At 40.7% G+C, this 27,455-nt stretch overlaps 1 protein-coding gene across 1 annotated transcript in view; it reads left to right on the forward strand.

The window, feature by feature from the left end:
- Positions 1–229: 229 nt before the first annotated feature.
- Positions 230–27,455, forward strand: part of LOC136857107 (UBA-like domain-containing protein 2-A) — a 201,655-nt gene continuing 174,429 nt past the window's right edge. Inside the window, exon 1 of the mRNA XM_067135505.2 lies at positions 230–410. Within this exon, the coding sequence (XP_066991606.2) occupies positions 303–410 (108 nt within the window). The 5' untranslated portion in view covers positions 230–302. The remainder of the gene's footprint in view (positions 411–27,455) is intronic.

Here is a 27,455-nt window from a genome sequence, read left to right on the forward strand (position 1 = left end):
TGTTCAACTCATCATTGGCAGCAGTCTTCATCTTTGTATCATATGGCAACACTGTTTATTTACGTTTTCCGTGTTTGACCCGATTTCCGGAATTTCATTTGAGGGAGGTAGATTTCATTATGGAATAGCAATAACAAGGAACTCTGTGGGGATAATGTAATATGCATGGAACAGCACACTACCTCCAGCCAATCGTAGTACAGAATCTGACGTCATTCATGACTGGGGGATGAGTAGTTTTGAAAACAAGTCGTGTGGTTTGTTGTGATCCGGTGTGATATTTTGTACTATATTTATAAAAGATGGACTCGTTGCGAGAGCAAGTGATGATTAATCAATTCGTTTTAGCGGCAGGTTGTGCTAGGGAGCAAGCTAAACAGCTGCTGCAAGCTGCACATTGGCAGTTCGAGGTGAGTTATTTGTAAACAAATGTGATCCTGCCATGAAAATGGCTGCTTATATGATGGCCTAATCGGTCGTTAAGGTTGATGGCTTGGCGTGGTCAAGGGCTTGAAGGTCAGTAGCATCTCTTGGTGTGTGTTTAGAGGGCTGTGTTTTCGTTTTTTCTGCTGCGATATGTGATCTTTGAGTGTTGTCTTCCGCGGTCATGTCATGGCACATTCAAAATGTAAGGAAGAATTTGACATTGTAATAACCTGACTTGTCAATAGTTCCATTTCAGCATAAAAGCAATATGTCAGGATAAAAATATACATTTAAAGTTAATGCATCAATTCTAATTCGTAATGGATATTGTCCATTCGATTTATGACAATACGGAGGGTATTTGTGAAGGACAGGTTATAACAGACTGTTAGGTATTAATAAAGTCTACTTGATTTAATTGTCATTAGTTATACCGCTCCGGTGAGAAAACATATTGTGTTTAATTATTTCTTGTTGCTTTCACTTGTTTTTACAGTGAATTTGTTGGTTGAAATTGGTGTGTAAAAAGTGGAAACATATGGAGCAAAGATCCAGCCTGTTTGCATGATGTTTACAATGGTTTCTCATTTGTAGTTTTCCAATATATTCAGCGTTTTTGCATATACAGTATAATCATTGGGTTTTATTTTCTAGGACAAAGTTGCAGGTGCGTCATATGGAAGAGCGCGTGTTGAATGTCCGCATTGTTATGCTTATTGGACTATGTAATTGATTGTTGAAGTGCACGCCGGGATGATAATATTCACCATCGCCCGAAATGCTCATGTTAAGAAAGTTACTGTCGTATAATATAGTTTTATTAGACGTACATGACCAAGCGAGTTAGTCCTGCGGTGAGTGGAGCGCGCCGCTGTGGGCTTGCATTCCGGAGATTGTGGGTTCGTTCCCACTGTCGGCAGCCCTGAACGTGGTTTGCCGTTGTTTGCCATTTTCACAGCAGGCAAATGCCGGGGATGTCCCTTGCCTATCCCATCGTCGCCCCGTCTTTGTCGATGCGACGTAAAACAAATTGTAAAAGAAGACGTACATAAATACATTTAATAGACTGTGAAATCTTATGTTATACTATTACAGCAATTAAAACAACCGTTATTTGTTGAAAAGACGTAGAAAGGGAAACATCACTCCAATATTTATGATTCTTTTTGTCACATGAATGAAATTACTTTTAACAACCATTCTTTTTTTTTTATATGATAAGTGTAATGTTAATTTTTCATATTTTTGAACCTAGGATACGGACACTGGTGTGCTTCTATTGGTAGTTAATTGGAAAAACTAATTCCTAAATGGTTCTGGTTCTGGTCATACAAATTATGGGATTAGCTTAAATGTAGCCAGAATATAGTGTACTGTATGGTACCATATCTAATTTATAACTTTGCCGAGTTCAATGGTTATGTATGTCACTGCAATAATTGGTAATTTTTTAAATTTTCCTTTATAGCCTGCATACAAGATTGAAGTCCATGAGTTTACTTAGTAATGTCATTATTTCCAATTTCAAGAATTTGTAAGATTACTGTCCGCACTCAGGGCCGAATTTAACTACTGCTATGCCTCTGGGCTCATATAATTCCCCCCGCCCCTTAAACTTGTTAAGTCAGAATTGCACTTACTATTATTTTTATATAAGGAATAAAATAATACAATAGAGTACCTCTAAGGTAAAATATCAATCATTAATACCATTATAATGATGGCGTGTGGCCTCCGAAGAGGCCGAGTGCAGTTGACGCCGCATAGGCGACCTGTGCGTCTATGAGAATGGGGCCCTGCCTACCTATGATGAATTCTAATGCTGAAGACGACACACTCCTAGCCCCCGAGCCATTGGAATTAACCAATGAAGGTTAAAATCCCCGACCCGGCCGGGAATCTAACCCGGGACCCACTGGACCAAAGGCCAGCACACTAACCATTTAGCCATGGAGCCATTAATACCATTAAAAGATAATAACAATAATAATTCCAACTGAGAGCAGATGGCTGTCAATTCTGCACAGTTCACTACCCCTTCTTAAAACATTAACACATATTCACGATGAGAGTGGAAATTCTCATGTGATGCTTTCAATCAACGTTTACAAGGAGCACAAAAAAAAAAAAAAATAGATCTCTGGCTGCAGGAATAAACCAGAAACTTACGTTTCATAATCTCTCCACTTAAAAAAATCTTTCTTTCAAACAGCACTTTTTTCAGGAATTGCTAGTTTCACTCCACTTTTAGCATAGTAGTCTCTACCAACATTATTCATAAGCCAAAAAAAAGGGTAATAATTTTGTTTAAAAATACCTTCTTTTGGTACTAGATCGTCTTCATTATTTTCACTTACAGTTCTAACAGCAGACCAATGGAAACTACTAAAAGTGGGCATACTTTCATCAAAGTTTTTCTGTGTCGGTACCATCATTTTAATTTTTGTTGTTTCATGACAGGAAGTTGTTTGAATTATAGATTGGATTCTGTGGAAAAATACATCTAATTTTGGTGTTTGAGAGAAAAATTTAATTTCCCTCCTCTTCTTCTCTTCTGCTAATCTGCAATAATTTGCGCCGCCTACCGTAATTGTCATTGACTATCCATGTTGTGTATGTAACATGGAAAACACTTAATAAAACTCTTACAAAATGAATAAAAATGGCTTTTACTTTTACGGACTTCTTGGTATTATTGGTAAATAGCGGCCTTTTCGATTCACTCAGGATTACGCAGTTGCCTCTAGATGGCGTTGATCAGCCGCCCGCTTGACTAAGTTGTAGGCTGAGGTCACCTTGATGCCCATACGCAGAACCGAGGGGCTGTGTTTCTTCGTTGAGGTGGTATTTGTAATATTATTTTACCAACAGCTTTCACATAAGTGGAACGAAAATTCCATTATTCATGTTGGGAGCTTTCACTTTTGAGTACTAGGAAAGTGTGCGCATTCCACCCTGGTCTCGAGCCCATAAGTCCCGTGCCTAAATACGGCTCTGTCTGCACTCACCAACCTTAGTAGCATTATTAGGAACTAGAATTTAAGCAAATCTTACTTGGAATTCCTTTCAGAGGAGAGATGTGTTCATTGCGGTGTCCTGGAACTCACCATCCTGCTCATAAACTAAATTTACTTTTATAAACTAAGGAAGAGGAGCACTTGCCATTGTCCATTGCTAAACTACAAAATTGCATTACTATTGGTCTACATACAGTTACACATGACATCATTTGTGTCAACTGTATTACCAACCCAACAGAATAAAAACACAAAGAAACAGGACATATAAAGGAAGCAATGCTGAATACAAGATAGGAATGATTTTATATCAAACTTACCTTAATGCAGAGGAGGGTACAGGAGTGGCGCCGATTTGGGGGTCAAGGCGTTTTCTCCCCCACCCCCCGCCTCCCGCAAGATCTTAGGACGGCAGAGTGCCAATTCCTCCCCCCCATTTCCCCTGCTAGATGTTAAGTCCCCTTAAAACATGGTGTTTGGTAGTCTTCGGAGGCTGCTAAGGTGTTAAATCTGGAGAAGATAGTAGATGGTTTTATATCCAAAAAATGAGATTAGAAAGCAGGCATTCCTTCAGAGAACTACATTTCCCAATGGAGGCTGTTCAGGCAGTCCATCTGGTGGTAGAGTTTTTCATGTTTCGTATCATGAAATGTATAACATACAGTAATAGGACATTTACGAAGCAAGTTCTAATTTTTTTACTTGTGATTATTTTTTATATCTTCATACATAAAACATTCCTTCAAAATATTTATGAATCAAGTTTTATTTTTCTGTTTAATTATGCATATTATTGAAAAACTTTGTACGTAAGACTGGTTCAAAAATGTACTTTAGAAACAAGCTCTGTTATTCTGATTTTTTTTCTGTTTGTGAATATTGTTATTGTACAGGAATGTTTGCATTAATAGTCGTTCCTCATTTCACATGCCCGTGTTTATGTTAATCATGCCCCCTCCCAGTAATTTCCCGAAGTCAACACGCCTGGCGCCTGGGTATAGTGCTGTGGCAGCGATAAGGAATTCATTCACTCTCTGTTCTAGGGCGGTGGGAGCTTTTGGACGAGGATTCGGCAAGATATCACATGAAGTGCTGTTTCCTCCTGCCGAATCCTATAAAAGAATAGCTGCTGTGCGACCCCCTTTGCTTGTCCCCAAAGAACTGCTCTTATCCACCCCTACCCTAACCTATCCAGATCAATGGTTTTGCCCACCCCTACCCGAACCAATCCAGACCAGTGATGTCCAGGCCAATGGTATTTCCACAGGAATCTAGAGGCCTAACCTCGCTTCGCAGTGGCTCTAACCTGGGGGCTTAACGCCTCCCAGACCCCTTTTACTTGTCACGAAATCACTGTTCATGTCCACCCCTATCCTAACCTATCCAGACCAATGATTTTGGCCGCCTCTACGCTAACCAATTTAGACCAGTGATCTTGTCCAGGCCAATGGTGTTTTCCATAGGAAACTGCGAGGCCTAACACTGCATCGTGGCAGCTCTAGCCTGGGGGGCGTACGCCTTTGCTTGGTCCAAATCACTGGTCTTTTCCACCCCTACCCTAACTAGTTCTTAACTAGACAGGTTGACCGCCTCTACCACGTCTCCCGTGATAAGGCAGCGAGAAGTAAGCTTAAGACAGTCACTCCACATGGAGCCGAAGCACTAATAATGGTGGACACGGACAGTAGTAATGATTAAAAATTCAGCTGTGTTCAAGGTTCGGAGTTGAGGATGGTGATTATTGCATGAATTGATTTCTTTTGTCACGGAATACTTTTGTTTTGAATGAACTAAGGCTGATAACCATCAGTGGAGGTGTGGATGAAAAGGAAAAAAAAACATAATATATTTAGTGATAACTTTATCTAGCTTGGCACAAGATTATAATTTGCACAGTAAAATACTGTTATGTGCCCCAGCCCTCTCCTAGCCCCTTTTGGAATTTCTTGAAACGGACTAGTGAGTCAGCCGACTGGGGAGCTCCCTGTCAGCTGGGAGGGTGTGGGGAGCATTTCTGTGTATTGTTCTTGTCGGCTGGCTTATCTGTGAGTTTTTTGGAGATTCACCGAGAATGTTTCACCTCTAGCTACCTTGCAAATGTTCTGGTTCACATCACCCGAGCTATAAAAAGGGATGCTAGCCACGGACAATCAGTCAGTGTTGAGCTCTATAGTGGTGGAGTCAGTGTGAGATGCAGTGTGTTGGGGTTCGGTGGCTGGGCTGAGGGCAACAGAGCTGTTGGCTGTCGCTAGTGTCCCACCGAGGTCTGAACGAGGAGCTGTGGTCGTTGTTATCGGAGTGTCCAGAGAGTAGCTGTATTGAAGACTGCATGTGGAACAGAAGAGTGTGTACTACCTGAGAGTACTGTTGTGATTCTGTGGACGGAGGATCACCGCGTGTGAGTGAGGGACGCTGCTGTCGTGAGCGTGAAGGTAATTGGACGTATGTTAATATTCACTGTTGTATCATCCTGCTGCAGAATACTATAGATAGACAGTCGTTAGTAAGCGTTGCCCATTCATGGCTGATTAGATTAGAACAGACACTGTTTTCTTCGTAACAAATTGGTGTCAGAAGTTAGAATATACCCTGTGTGTGACACCTCATTGTAATCAGTGTGTATCAGCAGACCAGACACTGCAGGTTTTGACTGCTGTCAAGAACATTCCAGAACATTGGTGTATAGTGAATACACCCATTTAAATCTTTTAAGTTTTCATCTTGTGTTAATTACTGCATCCCAGTTGAGACCAGAGGCCACATGAATATGGAGGCTCAGTTAAATGCATTCGATATGATGAAGAAGCTGGAAGAGAATCAAAAGGAGATGAAAGAAGGCCAGATGATGATGGAGAAGTTGGAAGAAGGTTACAGGAAGATGGAAGGAAGCAATAAGAGGATAGTAGAAAGCTAGGAGAGGATGTTAAAGGATAAAAGACTGTCAGAAGAAGACCGAAGACGACCAGAAGAAAACAGAAGAAGGCGTGGAAAAGGCGGAGGTGAAGAATACGGAAGACGATGCAAGGAAAAGTGAAGACGGCCTGGGAAAGGCGGAGGACGATCAAAGGAAGATGGTAGATGGCTGAAAGAAGACTGAAGACGACCGGAATAAGATGGAGGATGGCCAAAAGAAGTCAGATGACCACCAGGAGAAGACAGAAGAAGGTTGGCCAGAAGATGCTGGAAAACGTCCGAAAGAACACTGAAGACGACTGGGAGAAAACGGAGGACGACCATAAGAAGAAGGGTGACAGGCAGGAAAAGGTTGACTTGGGTCTCGAGATAAATCATGCTCTGCAGGTTGACGCTCTGTCCCAACCACCTCGTCCAGAAGACTGCAAGTTCTGTTTCAGGAGGGAGGCTGAACACGAAATTTTCTGTTGAGTGATCACCGTGGGGTTTGAAGGGAACTGAAGCCTTGATGGGAACGCAGGACAGTGCACGAAGCCACAGGATCTACTCCAGCGAGGACACCATATAAAAGAGAGCTGCGCCTTCCAGTTGATTTAAGGTTCAGCCGTCCTGAGGACCATCCTACCCCGACCGATAGGTACTACCTGGATCTGGCAAGGAGACCGAAGGATGTAGGCCCTGCTATTGAGAGGAGTTTGAGCATAGAGAGCGACTGATTGAAGGCGCAGTACGACCAACGAGTGGACACCACCGGAAATCATGAGAATGACCTATGATAGCAACATAACCCTGTAAGGAAGGGAGGCTTGTCTTTCAATATCTAGAGGATGTTGAAAGGTCCTTACTACGTTCTGAGAGGAATAAATGATGTTAGCTACCAAGATGAGGGTGGTACATCTAGACCGATGGGCGTCACACCGAGCAACAGCTGAGAAGATAACTGTTCGGGACGATGAGCTCTCGAAGGGGGGCAATGTTATCTGCCAGCCATGTTGTAGCCCCTTTCGTTACTTCTTGGAAGGGACTAGTGAGTCAGCTGACTGGGGAGCTCCCAGCCGGCCTGAAGGACATGGCTGGCACTTCATCGGCTAGCCACCTGTGAGTTTCTTGGAGATTCAACGAGAATGTTCTGCCTCTAGCCACTTCGCGAATATTCTGGTTCACATCACCCAAGGTATAAAAGGGAGGCTAGTGTGGGCAGTCAGTCAGTGTTGGGTTCTGTGGTGGAGTTAGAGCTGGTGCTGGACTCTGAATCAGTGTTGAGCTCTGTGGTGGAGACAGTGTGTTGGGGTTTGGTGGCTGGGCTGAGGGCGACTGAAGTGTTCACTGTCACTAGTGTCCTATCAAGGTCTGAACAAGGAGCTATGCTTGTTGGTATTGGAGTGTTTAGAGAGTAGCTGCATTGAAGATGGTATGCAGAACGGAAGACTGTTTACTATCTGAGAGTTCTGTGTGTTTCTGTGGACTGAGGATCGCCGTGAGTCAGCAAGGGAAGCCGATAGTGTGAGGGTATTTGGACCAGTGTTAATATTTGCTGTTGTATCATCCTGCTGTTGAATACTGTTTAGTTGTTCACTGCATGTGACTGTGAATTACTGGACTGTCTCTGGAGCCGAACCAATGAAATCAATAACATAACTTTTTTATTAGAAAAACAAAAGATAGTGTCATGTTGTTTTTATTCTTTGTACTGACCACTGATGAAGGGAATGGTTGACTTCCCGAAACATGTATGGTTAAATAAATGGTTTTCTTTCATTAATAAGTGTATTGACAAGGCGGATCAAATATAAGTAGGCCTATTTTAATTAGTTCTGTAATACATTTCAGACTAGTCAATACGGATCAATAATCCATATTAACCTATCATGGTTAAGTTATCAACAGTGTTGTATAGCCTGTAGCCCTGGGTTCAAATCCAGCAGTCTACACACAGCTGCTATATAAGGTGACAGGAGTTGGGGAAGTGAAAGTAAGGATTAGCCATCCCCTGGTAATTGACGTCCGAAACGGGGGAGGAGCTTACCGTCAGCTGTTTCCAATATGGCGGCGAGATAGTGACGGGATGTAAACACGACAGTAATCGGGTGTGCGTCTGTAGGATTTATTAAGTGTTCAAAATGTCTTTGGTGTCGTAAGCGCAACTGTTGAGAGTTGTCGGAGATTTCATGCGTCCATTAGTGGAAGGGGAATAAATATTCAAGCGTAATTACTTGATATGTGTAGATAAAAAGTTTGAAACAGAAGATGAAACTGGTTGTGTTTACAATCATCCCACATCGATTCAAAGGTAATGTTGTCTTGAACAAGGGGGTGAAAATGTGAAGTGCAACTGTATATGTAAAGCGGGTTTGTCAGAGAAATGTTACCGCTGACACGCTAATTCACCTTAACAGTTAAGCTACTGTAATTTTCCACTATTAGAGGTTATGGAGTAATTTCTTAGCCAGGTGGCGGGGGAGTTACCTGTTTTGTAAACTGTAATCTTGGGGAAGAAAGAAAATAATAATTCTACTAAGTAAATGTTGTAAAGCAAATAAATCCTAGGCTTTATACAGGCTTGTGTTGGAACAGCCCACATAAACTTAAATGTTCCTCCATTTTTACCATCAGCACAAAAGTTAGAACTTAGAACCGACAATAATAACTATAAAAAAATTATAACTACCTACAGAATATGCAGAGCAAAGTTGGAAAATTATAATGTAAGACCTCTACAGCTGTTTGGGGTTGAAGAATACTTGGTTTGTCCAATTCTACCAAATAATTAGGTTATGGCTTCTAATTTATGATGACCGGGCGAGTTGGCCGTGCGGTTAGGAGCGTGCAGCTGTGAGCTCGCATCCGGGAGATAGTGGGTTCGAACCCCACTATCGGCAGCCCTGAAGATGGTTTTCCGTGGTATCCCATTTTCTCACCAGGCAAATGCTGGGGCTTCCTTCCCATTCCTAGATCTTTGCCGTCACATCGTCGCCATAAGACGTATCTGTGTCGGTGTAACGTAAAACAAATAGCAAAAAAAAGCTAATTTATGACGGCAAAATACTACATATTTTCTTTCATTGATAGAAGTATTATATAGGCAATTTAAATTCAGTGCTTAATTACTACCAGTTAAAGATATTATTCACATGTAGATAGTTAATTTACTGTCTGCTGTTACACATATGAAGAAGTTTACAAAGAGCGGATTACATTCTATGTGCGGCACAGAAGTATTAGGCTACAAGTTTATCAGTATTTTTGATGTAGCTAAATCTTTGTGAATACAAATTAGAGATAATAACTATCAATGAGTACAATAAACAGTACCGTTACCTACGCTGTGGAAAGAAGTCGTCTTCTCGAGAATGCAGACTGCACACTGTCATGTATCGCGTAACGCGTTTTCCAATTGACAGCGCGGAAACCCATCTTTCTCTCTGAACTTTTTGTACAGGAAAGTAGTGAACAGATTTCGCATCCGTTTTATACGATTTGCAACCATATACAGAGCAGTACCTCCTCAAATTTGACAATTTTCTTTCTGTTTCCATCACGACGTCAATGCTTCGCCATGTAAATATACCTCACCAGTCACTATGTTGCAACTTCAACATTCTACCGCGTGGCTGCGCCATCCAACTTTTCTGACGTCAATAGCAACAGACAGGGCTGCCTGCTGCTCTATAAGCAAGAGATACATGTAAATAGACAGTAATTAGTAAGTGTGGCCCGTTCATGGCTGATTAGAATAATGTGTGTATATATACGGTATGTGGGTGTACATTTATTGGGTCATCCTGAAAGAAAATGGATACTGTTTTATTCGTAACACTATTCTTGTGTATACAGTATTAATAGGAGGGCTGTAAATTAAGTAGTGGCAACGTACTCCAGAAACTCGCAGGAGGTCGGGCATGCGCAAATAGGATGTGGGAGTTGTCAGATGGCATTGTTGTTAATGTGTAGGGTGCATTTGTTGGGCATCCAGTTGGGAGTGGTCTTGTAATGAAGGGTATTGATTTCACCGCTCTAAAGCAGACCCTACATGGTCAATAAAACTGTCAGTACCGAAAAATATTGACAGTAATACTGATCATGTGTGGACTGGAATGATGGAATGGCGGCCAGTACTGATCTGCGGGCGTCAGTACTATAGAGTGGTGGGGATACTGACAGTTATACTGACCGTGTGAGTGCGCTTGTCATTATTTCTGTCAGTGATAACGGACCAGCGATGGGCGACAAATGCGTTTCTCACCAAGGCCAAGTAGACGTGCTTGTGAAACCGCCAAGTAGGCCTATTGCAAAGTTTATCGAGCTATATGAAATGCTGCCAGAATAAACATACCGGTAACACAATACTTCACGTGTCCACAACTGCTGTGCTGATGGAAAGAGTGACATTATAGCTGAAAACTTTAAATCTTCAAAATTTCTACCAGTTGCAAGATATCTCAATGTCACCGCTAATCTCTTTGCCACCGATAAACAGGTCCGCATGTTTGCATTTCGCCTTATTAGAAAAGACTCTACCATTCCTGGTAATTTCGCAAAAGTACCCTCACTCATTCTGAGATAGCTGTCATAATCTTCTGCTTCAGTATATTGTATTTCCCTAAACAACTTCATATGAGAATGCTCTTCTCTTTTTCTAAGGCAATCGTTAACCCACCGTTGACGTTTAACACTGCGTTTCGTGCAGAGTGCTAATATGATAGCTACACATGCCCGTCATTTACGATCTATTTTGATAGAATATCGCAATTGCATGCTATAAATCTCATTCCGTATTGACGGTTATGGACTTTTTATTTGTAAAGTGAGAATACCGCAATGGTAAGCAAGTGTACTAGTACTGACCAAAATATTGACAGTAATAATGATCGTGTAATGTCGCAACAATATTGATGCGTACTGTCAGTATTATTGACTCAGTATTACTGACCGTGTAGGGTCTGCTTAAAGCATGTTTTCAAAAGGTGATCAGTGTTTGTGGATTCAAATTGAGATTACTTGTGGCTAAAATGCATCAGAATGTTATTGAGATTTATGTGAAGCCTGTTGTGAGAATGCATTACCGCATAAGACGTTTGCATGAATGGTCAAGGTGTTTCGTACGGATCAGAATGAGACTGTAGATTTGCACTGCACTCTAGTCCTCAAGATCAGATTGACATCATGAGTGTTTTTATTTCTGTAGACCTTCGATGGACTGTCCAGGAATTATCCTTAGAAGCATCTGGACTCCTCAAAAAATAGAGAATAAATGTATATTTAATAAATCGGGAATTTACAAATTGACGTGCCAAACATGTAAACAACGATACGTAGGACAGTCTGGAAGAAGTTTGGCTATAAGGTACAAAGAACATGTTAATGCAGTCAAACATAAAAGATATTTGGCAATGGGAGAGCATATGGTTGAAAAGAATCATAAATTTACAGACATTTCTAATGACATGGAAAGGGAAAATTCATGAATGTTTTGGAAAGTTTAGAAATTTATCTTGCAAAAAGAAAAAAAAAAAGACCTTGAATCAAGTTTAAACGAAAGAAGTACAGAAGAGAACCCATTGTACAAACTAGTGTTTGATCATTTAAGGAAGAAAAAGAAGAAAAACTTGAAGATCTTAAAAAATTTATTTAGGTATTCTCATTCAGTTCAACAAAATTTAAATTTTATGTAATGATCATTTTCATAATATTTTGTTTGTTTCTTTATTCTTTGATATAATGAAATTAGGATACAATACTTCTTCTTCTTCTTCTTCTTCTTGTAAGAAAAAACAAAAGGTAGTGTTATATGTTTCATTCCTTGAACTGACATCACTGATGAAGGGAATGGATGATTTTTTCTGAAACATGTATGTTAAATTAATAATTTTCTATCACTGTAAGGTGTATTGACAAGGTGGACTCAAAATAACACTGCAAAAGTTTCTTTAATAGATTCAGACGAGTCAATACAGGATCCAATAAAATATCTATTATGGTTAAGTTTATCAACAGCAGGGCACTCCGTCGCTGTCATCAACAGAGAACGCCTTGCCAACAGCTTCCCAACATTTGGCAACAGGTAATAGACTTTGCGGGTGACTTCATTGAAGGAATGTAATGCGATTGTAGTTGTTAGTTCATTAAATATTGCGTTCTATCAATATTGCCACTGCTTTATTTACAGCCATCGTATATGCTCACCACTTTAATGTACTGGCTAAGTAAATGTCTATTAATTTCACATGTGGGCCGATGACCTTCGATGTTAGGCCCCTTAAAACAACAAGCATCATTCATTTCACAGATTTAGTTTACCATTATTATATCTTTATTTAAACATTATATTTTCAATCTTTTTTCTCATTTATCGTTGTTGTATTATTGTTATATACATCTGGATAAGCTATATTCTTGCGGTTCATAATCTTACCCATCTTTTTCTTATTTTTGTGTCTTTAACTGCTGAAAAATATTTGATGGTTTGTATTTTACAGCTTTCTCCACGAATCCCTTGCTATTTTTTTTTAACACATTCTTATTTTAAATAGAGTAGGCCTACTTGTAAAGATGAAATATTGTTCATGTTTCAAGTTGGAGCTCCAAGCTCGATAGTTGCAGTCGCTTATGTGCGGCCAGTGTCCAGTAATCGGGAGATAGTGGGTTCGAGCCCCACTGTCGGCAGCCCTGAAGATGGTTTTCTGTGGTTTCCCATTTTCACACCAGGCAAATGCCGGGGCTGTACCTTAATTAAGGCCACGGCCGCTTCCTTCCAATTCCTAGGCCTTTCCTATCCCATCGTCGCCGTAAGACATATCTGTGTCGGTGCGACGTAAAGCAAATAGAAAAAAAAAAGCTCGTTCTGTATAGTTTTAGATAGTCCCAGAAAAACACGACTGTTGGCTTTTTTCAATGTGACACTTTAAAGTAGAGTCTAGCTTGACCATTAAATTACCCATACATAACATACATCATTATAGACCGTTAGCCTTTCAGCGTTCAGTCTTCAAGCCTCTGTGAATATACCATACGTCGCCACAATCCTGTGTTTGCAACTAGTGGTGTGGCGTCATTTAGTTCTATACCTTTTATCTGTAAATCGTTCGAAACAGTCTAAACATCGTCGCCTTGGTCTCCCTCTACTTCTCTTACCCCCCATAACAGGGTCCATTATTATCCTAGGTAACCTATCTTCCTCCATTCGTCTCACATGACCCCACCACCGAAGCCGGTTTATGCGTACAGTTTCATCCACCGAGTTCATTCCTAACTTAGCCTTTATCTCCCCATTCCGAGTACCCTCCTGCCATTGTTCCTACATGTTTGTACCAGCAATCATTCACTTCTAACTTATGGATAAGGTATCCTGAGTCCACCCAGCTTTCGCTCCCGTAAAGTAAAGTTAGTCTGAAAACAGACCATTGTAAAGATAGTTTCGTCCGGGAGCTGATTTCCTTCTTACAGAATACTTTTGATCGCGACTGCGAGCTCACTGCATTAGCTTTACTGCACCTTGATTCAATCTAATTTACTATATTACCATCCTGAGAGAGCACACATCCTAAATACTTGAAATTATCTACCTGTTCCAGCTTTGCATCACCAGTATGCCATTCATTTCTGCTGAATTTCTTACCTACTGACATCAGTTTAGTCTTCGAAAGGCTAAGTTTCATACCATACTCCTTGCACCTATTTTCAAGTTAAATTACCCAACCCACGAAAAATTCCAGGATTATCGGATTAATTGGTTTCATTGTGTCCTCGCAGTGCGAACTCAGATTTTCCACAAAACTTAATGTAGCCGATCATTTTACTCAGTATGTAACGGTTTTTCGATACGTCCTCACTGAACTGTTTAATCTTCAACCTGTACACACTACTGTATATAACTGACACCTGATGTCTATCTTACCAGTTATCGCGAACTGAATACTATTGTTTATATGCTTTTCACTAGATTTATGTTTTTTAACTCATTCATGAGTTTTAGGTCCGTAATACCAGTTAATGTCCACGCGAAATAATGAGAATTCATAACCAAACTCGTGTACCAAATGAACGCATTTTTTTACCACACAACCAGTCTGCATGCTTGTACGATGTGCGATTTACTTTTGCAAAGATTCTGAACCTGTGTAATATTTAAATCGGGTTTCGAAGGTCCTAGCCTTTTCATTTCTAATCTGCTGTCAAAAGAAAGGCGTTCGCTTTTGAAAATAGCGTCCACCGAATTCATTTTCAAAAGCAGGAATAATTAATCACCCGAAAATGTAAGCATTGTTAGAATAAGTTTGAATTTTATTTTATTTTAAAAGGAAGGTATTTAAGCACTGTGACCACAACTCACCAGAATGACGAATATATGACCAAGTGTGAGGACTCGGCTATTATAGCATGGTTGTTTGTGGTTACTCCACTGTAAGCACTGCACGCGATTATATCCTACAGTATCCAATAAGTGCTCCCGTTGTTCTGGCAAGCCGGGTATAGAAAAGTGCGGGAGACGTTACTGTGCAAGATATTTCAGCGAATGAGTTGAATTTTCTTCGCTTTCAGTTCCTAAACTCAGTTCATTGTGTGTTGTGTACTTCAGGAATTTATCGTATGTGGCTTGATTAATTTAATAGTTCAGCATGTCGTACTCTTTTGTGCCTATATGCGATTTGTTTCGCCAGTGAAGGATAGAAATCAGTTTGAAAAATGGGCCAGATCTATTCCACGGAAGGATACTGAGTTAACGCATAATAGCAGAATTTGTCACGGTCATTTATTCGATGATTTGATAGTAAAATCAGATAATTTTATAGTGAATGGTGAAAAAGTGGATATCTCTCGTGTGAGATGGAAATTGCGTCCAGGAGCAATGCCTCACATTTAACAGGGGGGGGGGGGGGGGAAGAAGATTGAAGGCGGGACTACAGCAGCGAATGGGGAATTAAAAGGTCAGTCTAATGTTGATCAAAATTTGGTCATTTGGCGACATAACAACCTCTTGCCTCTGCCCTCAGGAACACACTTGAGAAAACTTTGTAAAGGGCTTAAGTGCTCTTATGGAGTTAATATGCATGGCATAAATGCTATTTCAGATTTTCTTAAGGATAAAAAGAAATTCACGTTATGTTGCTGTTATTTTTGATGAAGTTACACTAAGAAGAAATCCAGTTCAATAGTTTCTCCCATAAAGTAGATGGATTAGTTGATTTAGGTGAACACACACCAGACTTCCACAAGAACTTGCTTGCAAATCACGCACTAGTGTTTATGTTCGTACTTTTTATGCATAATTGGGTACAACCAGTTGCTGTTTATGCAAGCAGAAATGCTACTCCAGGAGACATTCTCGCAAAAGTTCTAATGCAGGTGATTTTGCAGTTAGAAGAGGCTGGGGCGAGGGTGGTTGGCTTTACTTGTGATGCTAGTCAGAAAAAAAACCTGGAAATCGTTAGGAGTCAGTGGCAAGACAAGTTCTCTACAACCTTACAACCTCACATCCTTTATCCTGCAGATGTTAAGAGAAAGATCTGGGATTTTTCCGACTTCGTGCGTGTATTGAAATGGATAAGAAGCCACTTTCATGATAAAGTAGAACATCACTATAACGACCAAATCATTAATTTCAATTTTTATTTGGAACTGTTCAAAGATGATCTCTCGGGATATTATGGGCTTAGTGCCTGTCCCAAGCTGACAGTTGCTCATTTAGACCCATCATTGTTCCAGAGAATGAATGCTAGGCTTGCTTTCCAACTTTTTAATGGCAGTGTTCTCCGACTCGTTGGCTCAACGGTCAGCGTACTGGCCTTCGGTTCAGAGGGTCCCGGGTTCGATCCCCGGCCGGGTCGGGGATTTTAACCTTAATTGGTTAATTCCAATGGCACAGGGGCTGGGTGTATGTGTTGTCTTCATCATCATTTCATTCTCATCACGACGCGCAGGTCGCCTACAGGTGTCAAAGAGAAAGATCTGCAGCTGGCGAGCCGAACCCGTCCTGGGATATCACGGCACTAAAAGCCATACGACATTTCATTTCATGGTAGTGTTGCCAAAGGTATGAGCGTTTATCGATAAATGGGACTGGCAGGATTACAAGGTAGTGAGGACACTGAGACATTTACCAGTGATATAAATATTGTTGCCGATGCACTGAATGCATTCATCCCTTCTCATGCTCTGCGTAGAGGTTCACCTTCTCATACAGCTCTTGTTAATTTTATTTAGATTGTAAGATCTGCTAACAACACCTTTGCCTCCAACAGGACGTTGGAATCACTGATGGTATCCTTACGGAGTACTTTGGAAATGTGTGAATGGCTTTCAGAAAGACGTTATAAGTATGTGTTAACAGGACAGCTCACCCAAGATCGCTTGGAACGGCACTTCGTAATTATGTGTTCTTTCAGTTCAGATTATCATCCATCGACAATGCATTTCCTTCATTTGAATCTACTTCAATGTGTCTACGTCCCTATAAAGCACGCTTTAAATGTTGGAGGAAATTGCGAAGCTAAATGGGAGCTGATCTTTGACCTCGTATTAACCCGAAATGTGAAACAATCAGTGGAAACTTCCATTAAGCAAAAAGTTGTGGTTCAAGATGCAGTAAATATCGAAGAGTGGGAAAGCTTTGTATCTGAATTTATGTATCGTAGTTCGAAACACTTCGATTGAGAAGTGTTTAGTGTACCATTTGGCTGGGTACGTTGTTAATCTCTCTTCCATATTTATTAAGTGTTCGCCTTGTGCCCATTTTCTACGTGAAAATAATCAAAGTAAATTTTCAGTTCCCACCGAAATAAAATACTATGGTTCAAGCAACAATGAAGTGTTTTTAACACGTCCTTCGAAAAGTGTATTTGACATTCCTTTCAAGGCCGAGAAAGTAATTAATGGAAAATAGCTCAAAATCGATGTGGGGCGAAATATTTTTTGATTGTATGGATTCCATAGAAAAAAAATCAGTTAATCCTTCAGGAGCTGGCTGTTGTCTTCAACATGTAGTGGATATAATCTCCAGACTTATCATTATCTGAAGGGCCGATTTTTCTTCAGAACGAAGGAAATCCGGAGAGTTTTACAAACTCGAACATCCGCCAAATCTTGACGCAAACTTTCAAAAGTTCAGTAACCGACAATTTGAATGGTAAGTAGAGTTTTACAGTTAAATAGTTCATGAGTGTTTGTTTTAATATGCTGGGAGTTACGTGCTGTTTATCTGTATATGTACACTTCAGTAACCCGTGCTTTCCGCAACGTGTGTGAAGGCCGCAGCTCTTATTTCAATGTATGATTTTTTTCCATTGTACCCTGCCGTAGTATTTTAATTGTAATCTCTCATTCGTTTTAAAAGACACTGTATATGCTTATCATTTACGGCGTAATGCGTTTCCTCTGGCATCAATCCTACGACCAGCTGATCGGTACTGTGAAGCTTGCCCACTTTAGCGCTGTCTGGAGGAGCGCGCTTGAACTTGATGAGTCCTCACACTTGTTCTTATATTCGTCACGTCGCCAGTTTCAACTTTAGAGCCCAGCAAGCAGTATTGTTATTATCATCATCATCATCAATAAACGCAGATAAAGAAATCGCGAGGTTCCAAATCACATTCGCACCGGAAAATTAACACACTACTTTCAAAGCCTAATAGCGTACAGAATAATCACCACGAAGCATGAACATAAAGGAGGATTACAAACAAAGAGTACAACTACGGATCAGTATCACTGCACTCACTTCAAGCCTTCCGCGCGAAAACGAACTCGCTCACTGCTGCCAACCCTTACGAAACGCGGGATGCAAGCCAGAGACGTGTGTTACTTTGCAATTTGAATCGAAATTCCTGGTCTCAAATGTTACATTCAAGATTATATTCGTCTTCATATAGAATTAAAAATAGGGCAAACAAGGTCATAAATTATTATCGAATGTCATAAGCAGCCATGGCTGACGCATGTTCGTAGTGAGGTTTGTGAAGATGCCTTTACTCCTACGGGCTCTGCCGAGCTTAAAGCCTCTTCTCGCCGTAAGCTAATAAGAATACACAAAGGCTGTCTGCGAACCGTATCAAAGTCATGGCAAGACAAGGTTAGGTTACGTTACCTTGATAGCGAAATTTCCTTCCTTTTCAACTGAACTGATCTTTATAGAGGAGGTAATGTTGCTTTCCTTCAATATTAGCAATGGAGAAAGAGTAGGGTTGTATCCAAAGAAGGTACACGATACAGGGAGTATATGAAGAGAAGAATGTGAGCACTCAAGTACCTATCCTATCCCATCCATCTTTGTTGGACATATTAATGACTTCTGACAACAAAATAACCTACACACTTCAGTGATTAACACATTTTAAGGATTTCTTTAAACTTATATCACAGTAAATTGAACATCTGCATGCATCAAACGAATTTACAAACGTCACATTTTAGTTGTTTCTAGATAACTGTTTTCACTTCACTCGCCGGCAAAAACCAAAACGAAATACTACGTATTCCTCACAAAATTTAATGTTCGTCCATTTGAAACGTGGTAAAAAAAAATATGACATTATAGCAATATTGCTATGTATTTTAAATTGAATAGTCCATTTGAAAAGTTTCAGCTCAATAATTGAACATTCTTGATCGTGACAATCACGCCAGTCCACCAACACGAATTTGGAAATGTCCGAACCTGGAGCTTTGCGCCGTTTCGTATGCAGTCCATTCTCGACGAACATAAGCTCCGTGCGTGCATCAGTGGTAAATCCAGTCCAGACCATCACAGAGGCCTCCATTGAACGGTATCCTTGCAGGGAAAGTACAGGGTGGATATCGTTCCCCGGACCTTCTCCATATTTTCTCCCTTTCGTCCGGTGCCCTGAAACAAAATCTGGATTCATCTGTAAACAGCACTGAGCTCCACTATTCCACAGTCCAGTTTCGATGTGCGTTGGCGAATTGCATACTAGATGTACGGTGCTCACGTGTAAGCATAGGCCATGTGGCGGGCCAGTAGGACTTTAAATCCGTTTCATGCAACCTCCTCCTTCCTGTCTTTTCGCTGATGTTCGTGCCCCGTACTTGCAAACTATTTCTGACCTCCATAGCTGTTGTGTGTCACTCACGAACTTGTATTACGAGAAAGCGATCATCGCGCTTAGTAGTGCTCCTACGACTAGAACCGGGCCTCTTGGTGTTAGATATTATCCTCTCTATCTTTAACAGTTCTATACACGTTAGAACAAAACGTGCCTGTAACGTCTGCTACAGTGTATACTGCGCCCATCCTCCACTAATGCTCTGGCCTTGCTCCTTTTTCAGGTGAAAGAGCCAGTATGACCAGACTCAGAAGCGAAACTAACTGTTGTAGACAAGCCGCAGTGTCCACAAAAATACGTGGCACGGGAAACGGCAATATTGGTGTTGTGATTGTCATGATTACCCCCTGTGGGTGGGGAACGCAGACGAAGAATACAACCACGGTATCCCCTGCCTGTCGTAAGAGACCAAGGGACGATCGTATTAGAACCATGAAACTACTTGTGATAAGTACCACCACGCGGGGAACACCATGGGTCGCTTTTACTTGCGCGTAGTATCACCATTTTAGGTACCAAATAGGTTAGCAAGAGAGTGCGTTGCCGGCTTCCACAATACCTGTAATTAGTACCACTTTAGGAGCGACACCATGGTTCTGGCTTGCCTATGATTTTTTTTTCTGCCCGAAGGTAGGTCTGAACCTCCGCAGAGGTGTGCCTGAGCCGGAGTTTACGTACGGTAGGGTGGCCAGTTCCTTTCCGCTCCTCCATTCCCTTACCCCCCACTCCCACCAACAGCGCGTGGCAACCCATCCATATCTTGACCACGCCCAATGTTGCTTAACTTCGGAGATCTCACGGGATCCGGTGTTTCAACACGGCTACGGTCGTTGGCTGCCTATGATTAGAACTCACTATATGAGAAACACCACGGGATAGTACGGGTCCCTGTGGTTAGTACGCTTATGTGATGAACACCATAGGTTTGCGTTGCATGTAAATGGCGCCGCAATGTGCGAAACACCATAGATCTGTATTCCATGTGCGAATTTCATTACCTGTGAGTAGTACCACACTGTGTGGAATGCCGCGAGTCCACGTTACTTTTGATTATTACCGCAACATGACAAATACTATAGTTCTATTTTCCTAGTGATAAGTACCATTATGAGGGGCCGATGACTTGGATTTTGGACCCCTTTAGGCTAAAACATCCCTTGGTCAGTAATACTATTGTTTCACGTCAGTGTCTCTGAATGTGAGGCATTGCGGGTCGGATCCACTGATTGTTTTAAATTCAAATTCATCCATTCATTCTTCGTCCTCACGTTTTGAATTCTGGTCAGCGGAGGATTTTGAATTTATCATTTCAGTTTGTCTCATTTCGTACCATTAGGAGCCGATGACCTAGATGTTAGGCCCCTTTAAACAACAAGCATGATGATCATCATCATGATTGTCATGATTAATGTTTATAATTTTTTTGCGCTGAAACTTCTCAAATGGGCTAATTATGATACATTGTATTATAATGTCATAACATTTAACTTATACAAGGTTTCAACTGGACTAACATTACATTTTTGTCTGAAATGCGGAGTTTTTTTTTTTGCCGCCGAGTGAGACATAAAATTTCAACACTGGTTTAGGGAAAGAGTTACCGTACTAAACAAGTCCCATTTTAGCATTATTATTGGACCTTTATGTTTTCTTATATATATCAATGATATGTGTAAAGAAGTGAAATCAGAGATAAGGGCTGTTTGCAGATGATGTCATTCTGTACAGAGTAATAAATAAGTTACAAGATTGTGAGCGGCTGCAGGGTGACCTCGATAGTGTTGTGAGATGGACGGTGGACAATGGTATGATGATAAACGGTGTTAAAATTCAGGTTGTGAGTTTTACAAATAGGAAAAGTCCTCTCAGTTTTAATTACTGCGTTGATAGGGTGAAAGTTCCTTTTGGGGATCATTGTAAGTACCTAGGTGTTAATATAAGAAGACCTTCATTGGGGTAATCACATAAATATGATTGTTAATAAAGGGTACAGATCTCTGCACGTGGTTATGAGAGTATTTAGGGGTTGTAGTAAGGATGTAAAGGAGAGGGCATACAAGTCTCTGGTAAGATCCCAACTAGAGTACGGTTCCAGTGTATGGGACCCTCACCAGGAGTACTTGATTCAAGAACTGGAAAAAATCCAAAGAAAAGCAGCTCGATTTGTTCTGGGTGATTTCCGACAAAAGAGTAGCGTTACAGAAATGTTGCAAAGTTTGGGCTGGGAAGTTTGGGAGAAAGGAGACGAGCTGCTCGATTAAATGGTACGTTTCGAGCTGTCAGAGGAGAGATGGCGTGGGAGGACATCAGTAAACGAATAAGCTTGAGTGGTGTCTTTAAAAGTAGGAAATATTACAATATGAAGATAAAGTTGGAATTCAAGAGGACAAATTGGGACAAATATTCGTTTATAGGAAGGGGAGTTAGGGATTGGAATACCTTACCAAGGGAAATGTTCTATAATTTTCCAATTTCTTTGCGATCATTTAAGAAAAGGCTAGGAAAACAACAGATAGGGAATCTGCCACCTGGGCGACTGCCCTAAATGCAGATCAGTAGTGATTGATTGAACATCAACAGACGCGAAATCATATATAGATATAAACCACAGTAATAAACTGCAGTAATAACTCGTTTACCACCAAAATGATAACTAGTCCCGTTTTTATCTCAATGCCTCAATTTGACTTTTTTCATAATTGACCTTCAAAATTATTAAAATGGAAACTCCCTATTTTGGTTCGAAATCTCAGTATCTGGGTATGATATACTTCATGGCTTCTAGACCCTTAAGGCGACACTCCGGAGATAAAAATCGATATTTTGGTCATTTTGCCAATTTTTTTATGACTGAAATTGAAAGGATTGAGTTTCTTCTTTCTTGTCACAAAGTTATTTCGTTGAATTCAAACAATGTATCACTTTAATAATGCTTTATTTGCCAGTTTGCACACAGTAGAAATGGGCGTGTTCGTACCCCACTGTCGGCAGGCCTGAAATGGTTTTCCGTGGTTTCCCATTTTCACACCAGGCAAATGCTGAGGCTGTACCTTAATTAAGGCCACGGCCGCTTCCTTCCCATTCCTAGGCCTTTCCTATCCCATCTTCGCCATAAGACCTATCTGTGTCGGTGCGACGTAAAGCAAATAGGGAGGAAAAAAAAAAGAGAAATGGGCTTGGCATCTGCTGAACTGCTTTGTTAGCTAATTATGTCATTGTCATGTTTCCATTCGATCAAATATGCCTGTTCTTTGCAATTACGCATCCATGGGATGGGCCAAAAGCCCTCCCCCCCTCTTTTCTCCCGATATATTTATACAGACTCAAGCTGTAGGTTGTGTAGTGGAGCCAGTCTGTTTACTTTTGTGCAGTACGCGCGCAAGTTACGTCTTGTAGTTGCGTATCAGGATACTGTTATTATTGAAAGACAATGTGCTGTAATAATTGATAGCTTGTATTCAAGGGAATATTAAATATGCGTAAACAAATCAGCCCTAGCTAAGCGACGAATTGCTGAACTTTTGATAGAAAATAGATGGGGATCAGCTATAGGGACCGTGCACGCACGAGTTTTTTAGTAGCTAGCGCCCCTAACGGAAACAGCTGCAGTCGTTTGATGGGGCACTCACGAGACCCTTGACAGTGCAGTTCATTACAACCAGGGCAGTAAACTTTGACTTGTGATTGTAAAATAAAGAGGTAAAGCCGGAGAATAATGGCTTCGACTGTAGCAGCGACCGCTATAGTTTATGTAGGGTTTCAGACAATGCAACACTCAGATTATTTCCGGGAATCCACGCTAAAGAAAGGTGAAGATTTAAATAGCAGTAACCATGTCTTTGACGTGAAGGAAAGGTTAGGATAAGAAATATACGGCAAGTGTCTAAGGGAAACGAGTATTAATCAGCCACCATACAACGTTGAAATTAAGGTATTTTACTATATTTTATTCATATTTCGGAAAATTGTTAATTAATTATTTATTCACAATAACTTTAGTTATAAATTATTGAATCATTGCACGGGGCCATTGCATACACTGAGTCCTGTAAGAATTGTAATCATGAATTTAGAGTCGGATGCCTTTCCCGAAACACAATTCTTTCAACTGAAAATCGCAATTCAGTGACAGTGGGGTTCAAACCACGGTCACTAAAGTCAGAGGCTAGCAGCTAAGCTAACATAGGAAAAGCAAGCCAGTTTTTCTCAGTTATTCTACTATTATAAAGGAGATAGCGAGCGGCTTGCTTCAAGTTCCGGCGACTGTGGTTCAAATCCCGACAGATTTTTAGTTTATAAATAATGAGTGAGGAAGGGCAACCGCCCCTTACTTCATGGCGACAACTTCTTCTTGAGTGTACTTCCCCTGCGCAGGCGGGATAAGCTGTGAATGATGATGAGATGGTTCAAGGATTATAACAAAAATATTTAAGTCCTAAAGGTGATGCGATAATTAACTGCTCATTATAAGTATTATTAATTATTTTCAGATTGACATTAACAGGAACGTTGTTGACGGTGATTGTGAATGCAAAGCAGGTCAGTCGAAACGCTGTAAGCACATTGCTGCTTTGTGTTCCTTTATTAACTCCGAGAGGGACTCCTCCAAAACAACCATAGTGCAGCAATGGGAAAAATAAACTTAACTGTACTCGTAAGGATCTATATTCGAAAGGAGAGAAGATAGCAGAACTGTTGAAACTATACGTCCACGTTGCTCAACAAACAGAATCAACCACTTTCAATAAAACTTGTTTGTACCAATGAGTAAAACATATTGAGTGTGCCTTCACTGACATGCTTAAAGCCGAATGTGAGAGTGAAAATTACGTAGAGGCAAGTTCCATTCTACAAAATGTTATAGATGATGCTGTAGAACGTAGCGAAATTGAGGATTTGATCAAGTGTCTGAACGAAGTACAAATCAGAATACCCATGCAGTCCATAGGTGCTATTTTGTTACGAAAATGTCCGCAGTTAGATTATCAATCAAACCCGTGAATTATCTCGATTTCTTGCCTCAAGATGTGCAACTATTTTATATCGCAAATGTTAGTTACAACAGAACAGATGTACAAAATTGTATTTGACTCAAGGTTTCAATATCGCTGTGCTGCATGGTTCAAACAAAGAAAATTACGCTTATCTGCCAGCCAGCAAGCTGATCAGATTAAGACACTGAGAAGTTGTGATTATGATCAGCTTGCAAGGTCATTTCTAATTTCCACCTCCCTTTAACACACCTGCGATGAGGTACGGTAGGAACACTGAACAACTTGCGGTGGCTGAGTACTGCAAACTCAATGACTGTTTTGTAAAACAGGTGGGAGTGTGCGTCAAAGTAGAGCAGCCATTGCTGTGTTCGAGTCCAGACGGGATAGTATTTCATCCCAATGGCTTTCTCTCCTGGAAATTAAGTGTCCTTTTTCGTGTAAAGGTAAGCCTGTTATTCAAGAGAAACGGAGCAATGTACCGTATTTGTATGTGACACAACAAGGTGAAATTAATATTGAAGATAGCCACGTCTACTACACCCAAGTGCAGATATCCATGTATGTTTTGAACCAACTTATGTGAACTGTTTGTACTGTTTGTATATTCTCCTAAAGGAAGTATCGCTGTGAAAATTTCAAGGCATGAGCAATTCCTGTGTACTGCCATTCCCTTACTGGAAAGGTTTTATTTTCAGTATTATCTGCCATTAATTCGGAATATGTCGTTACGGGTACCGGTAGTGTCACATTGAGGGGCACGTGTATGCACTTTTATCTTTTTATTTTGCTCACTGACGTACTTCAAAGTTTTCAATGCAGAAAACTAACAGTAACAAAGATACATTGTATTCGGTCCCAAACGCTTTCAGGGGTTGAAGAGACATTGCTTTCTCTTTTTTGGCCAATGTTGAGAGGCTTACCATGCTGTAAAATCCATCTTATGTCTCATAATAAAACAGGGTTGAACACAACGAGGCTAGTTCATTTTAATTTTAAGGAGAAGTCCCCTTCAATAAATGTTAATGTCAATTCCTTGCTGGGAGATGAGTGAAAGTTTTGTTTACTTTTACACGTTCGACTCTCCATTCTTTCAGTTAACACCGTCTAAAACTAACTCGAGCGCTGGCCTGCAGCTTACCCCATCAAACGTTTTCTGAGGTAGCCGCAAGAGCGCACCACTCGCCATTCGCACGGTCCCTATTACCGAACAGGAGTCTCCATTGAAGAAATCAGGGACAAAGGGTCATGAAATGTTATCGGAATCAGATTGTTCTCATCAGGAAAGTGTCACATCAAATTCAAGCCATGTAAGTCCTGCACCAATACCCAACAATCCTCATAACTTCGACTCAGGAAAGGTTGCATTGTTAAAAACAAATTGCAGGTGAATCATTTTCCGTTGTTTGGAGAAGGAGGAGGAGGAGAAGAAGAAGAAGAGACAAGCTTCCAGAGTTACCAGTATTCGTACAGAAGCTGTTAAGAAAGGAAGGGAAGGAAAAATATACGGTTCTGGTGACTTTTAGGTAATGAATCAGGAAGATATCGTCACTTGAACTTTGCTTTAATTTTCCCGCCAATTGTCATTTTTACTCTTAAATCCCATTTTCTCCCATGATATTCAGCCAATTGTAACACAATTTGTATGGTATATGTATCACAGCTATGTTAAGAAACATGCGTGTGGAATTTTTGATTGCAGAATTTTTTCTAGTAGGAGAGATTTTTAACCCCAAAATTTTAGAACGTAAACATTACACAAACTTTAGAACGATATATCTCCTTATATAAATTTACAGAAAAATCGATGCGTAGTGCTTTTGAAAGAAGTATTGTATACCTAATTACAAATTTACATTAACATGTTAATTAAATTTCATGAAAAAAAAATGGAATTAAAAAAATTCAAATATGATTTTGGAAAACTATTAATTGTATATGAATGACATTTTCGTGATATCTCTACTTTTATGTTGGTAACATTCCCACAAAGTTTCGTGAAAATCCATGCATTAGATAAAACTATATTTTTATCTCCGGGGTGTCGCCTTAAATACTGACACTTGAGGTCAAGTTCAGTGTTCTTGATGTTTTGATGGTATACAATACATTAGGCTACTCTGTAACGTACTCTCATGATGAGAATATTTATACATTAGCTTGTATTGCGGGGTTGCTGTTAACTCTAGTATTCGGTTCCTCGGCTGAGTGATCAGCGTACTGTCCTTCGGTTCTGAGGGCCCCAGGTTCAAGTCCAGGCCGGGCCGTGAATTGTAACTGCATACGGTTAATTCCTCTGGTTCGGGGACTGGGTGCTTGTGTTCGTCTCAGTACACTTATCTACACACAACACGTCACGTTACCAACAACCACAGAAACATGAAATAGTGAATACATCCCTCTAGATAGGGTTGGCGCTCGGAAGGACATCCGGCCAAATGTACTGTATATCAAGTGCCGACCCAAATAAGAAATGCAAAAACGTAGGGAAAATTGCTGTTAATCCTAATACGTAAAAATATGGAATTACTAGACACGAATTCGTGAATAAATATTAAAACTGTAGATAATCGTCGTACCGATGGCGATACCAAACCCCGTGGAATTATAGCCCTTGAAGGTTCTTGGCATACCAAGCGATCGCTGCTCAGCCCGAAGGCCTGCAGATTACGAGGTGTCGAATCCTCTCGGCCGTTATTCTTGGCTTTCGAGACCAGGGCCGCTATCTCACCGTCAGATAGCTCCTCATTTCTAATCACGTCGGCTGAGTGGACCTCGAACCAGCCCTCAGGTCCAGGTACCTGACCTGGCCGGAAATCGAACCCGAGGCCTCCAGCTAAGAGGCAGGTACGCTACCCCTACACCACGATACCACGAAAGTACAAAACAATTGGGACTAGAATCTCTTATTGGACACTGTCAGATGTGTACATAATATTCATTTGTGCACCTTATTCCACATTTACATGTATTAGCAGTCGTCAAATTAGCGCAGGAAATGATGAATCGTAAGATTGGAACTGACGCTTCCTCTCATCCGTGAATTGTGGTAT

The sequence above is a fragment of the Anabrus simplex genome, chromosome 1 (genome assembly GCF_040414725.1).
Source record: "Anabrus simplex isolate iqAnaSimp1 chromosome 1, ASM4041472v1, whole genome shotgun sequence".
Taxonomy (NCBI): domain Eukaryota; kingdom Metazoa; phylum Arthropoda; class Insecta; order Orthoptera; family Tettigoniidae; genus Anabrus; species Anabrus simplex.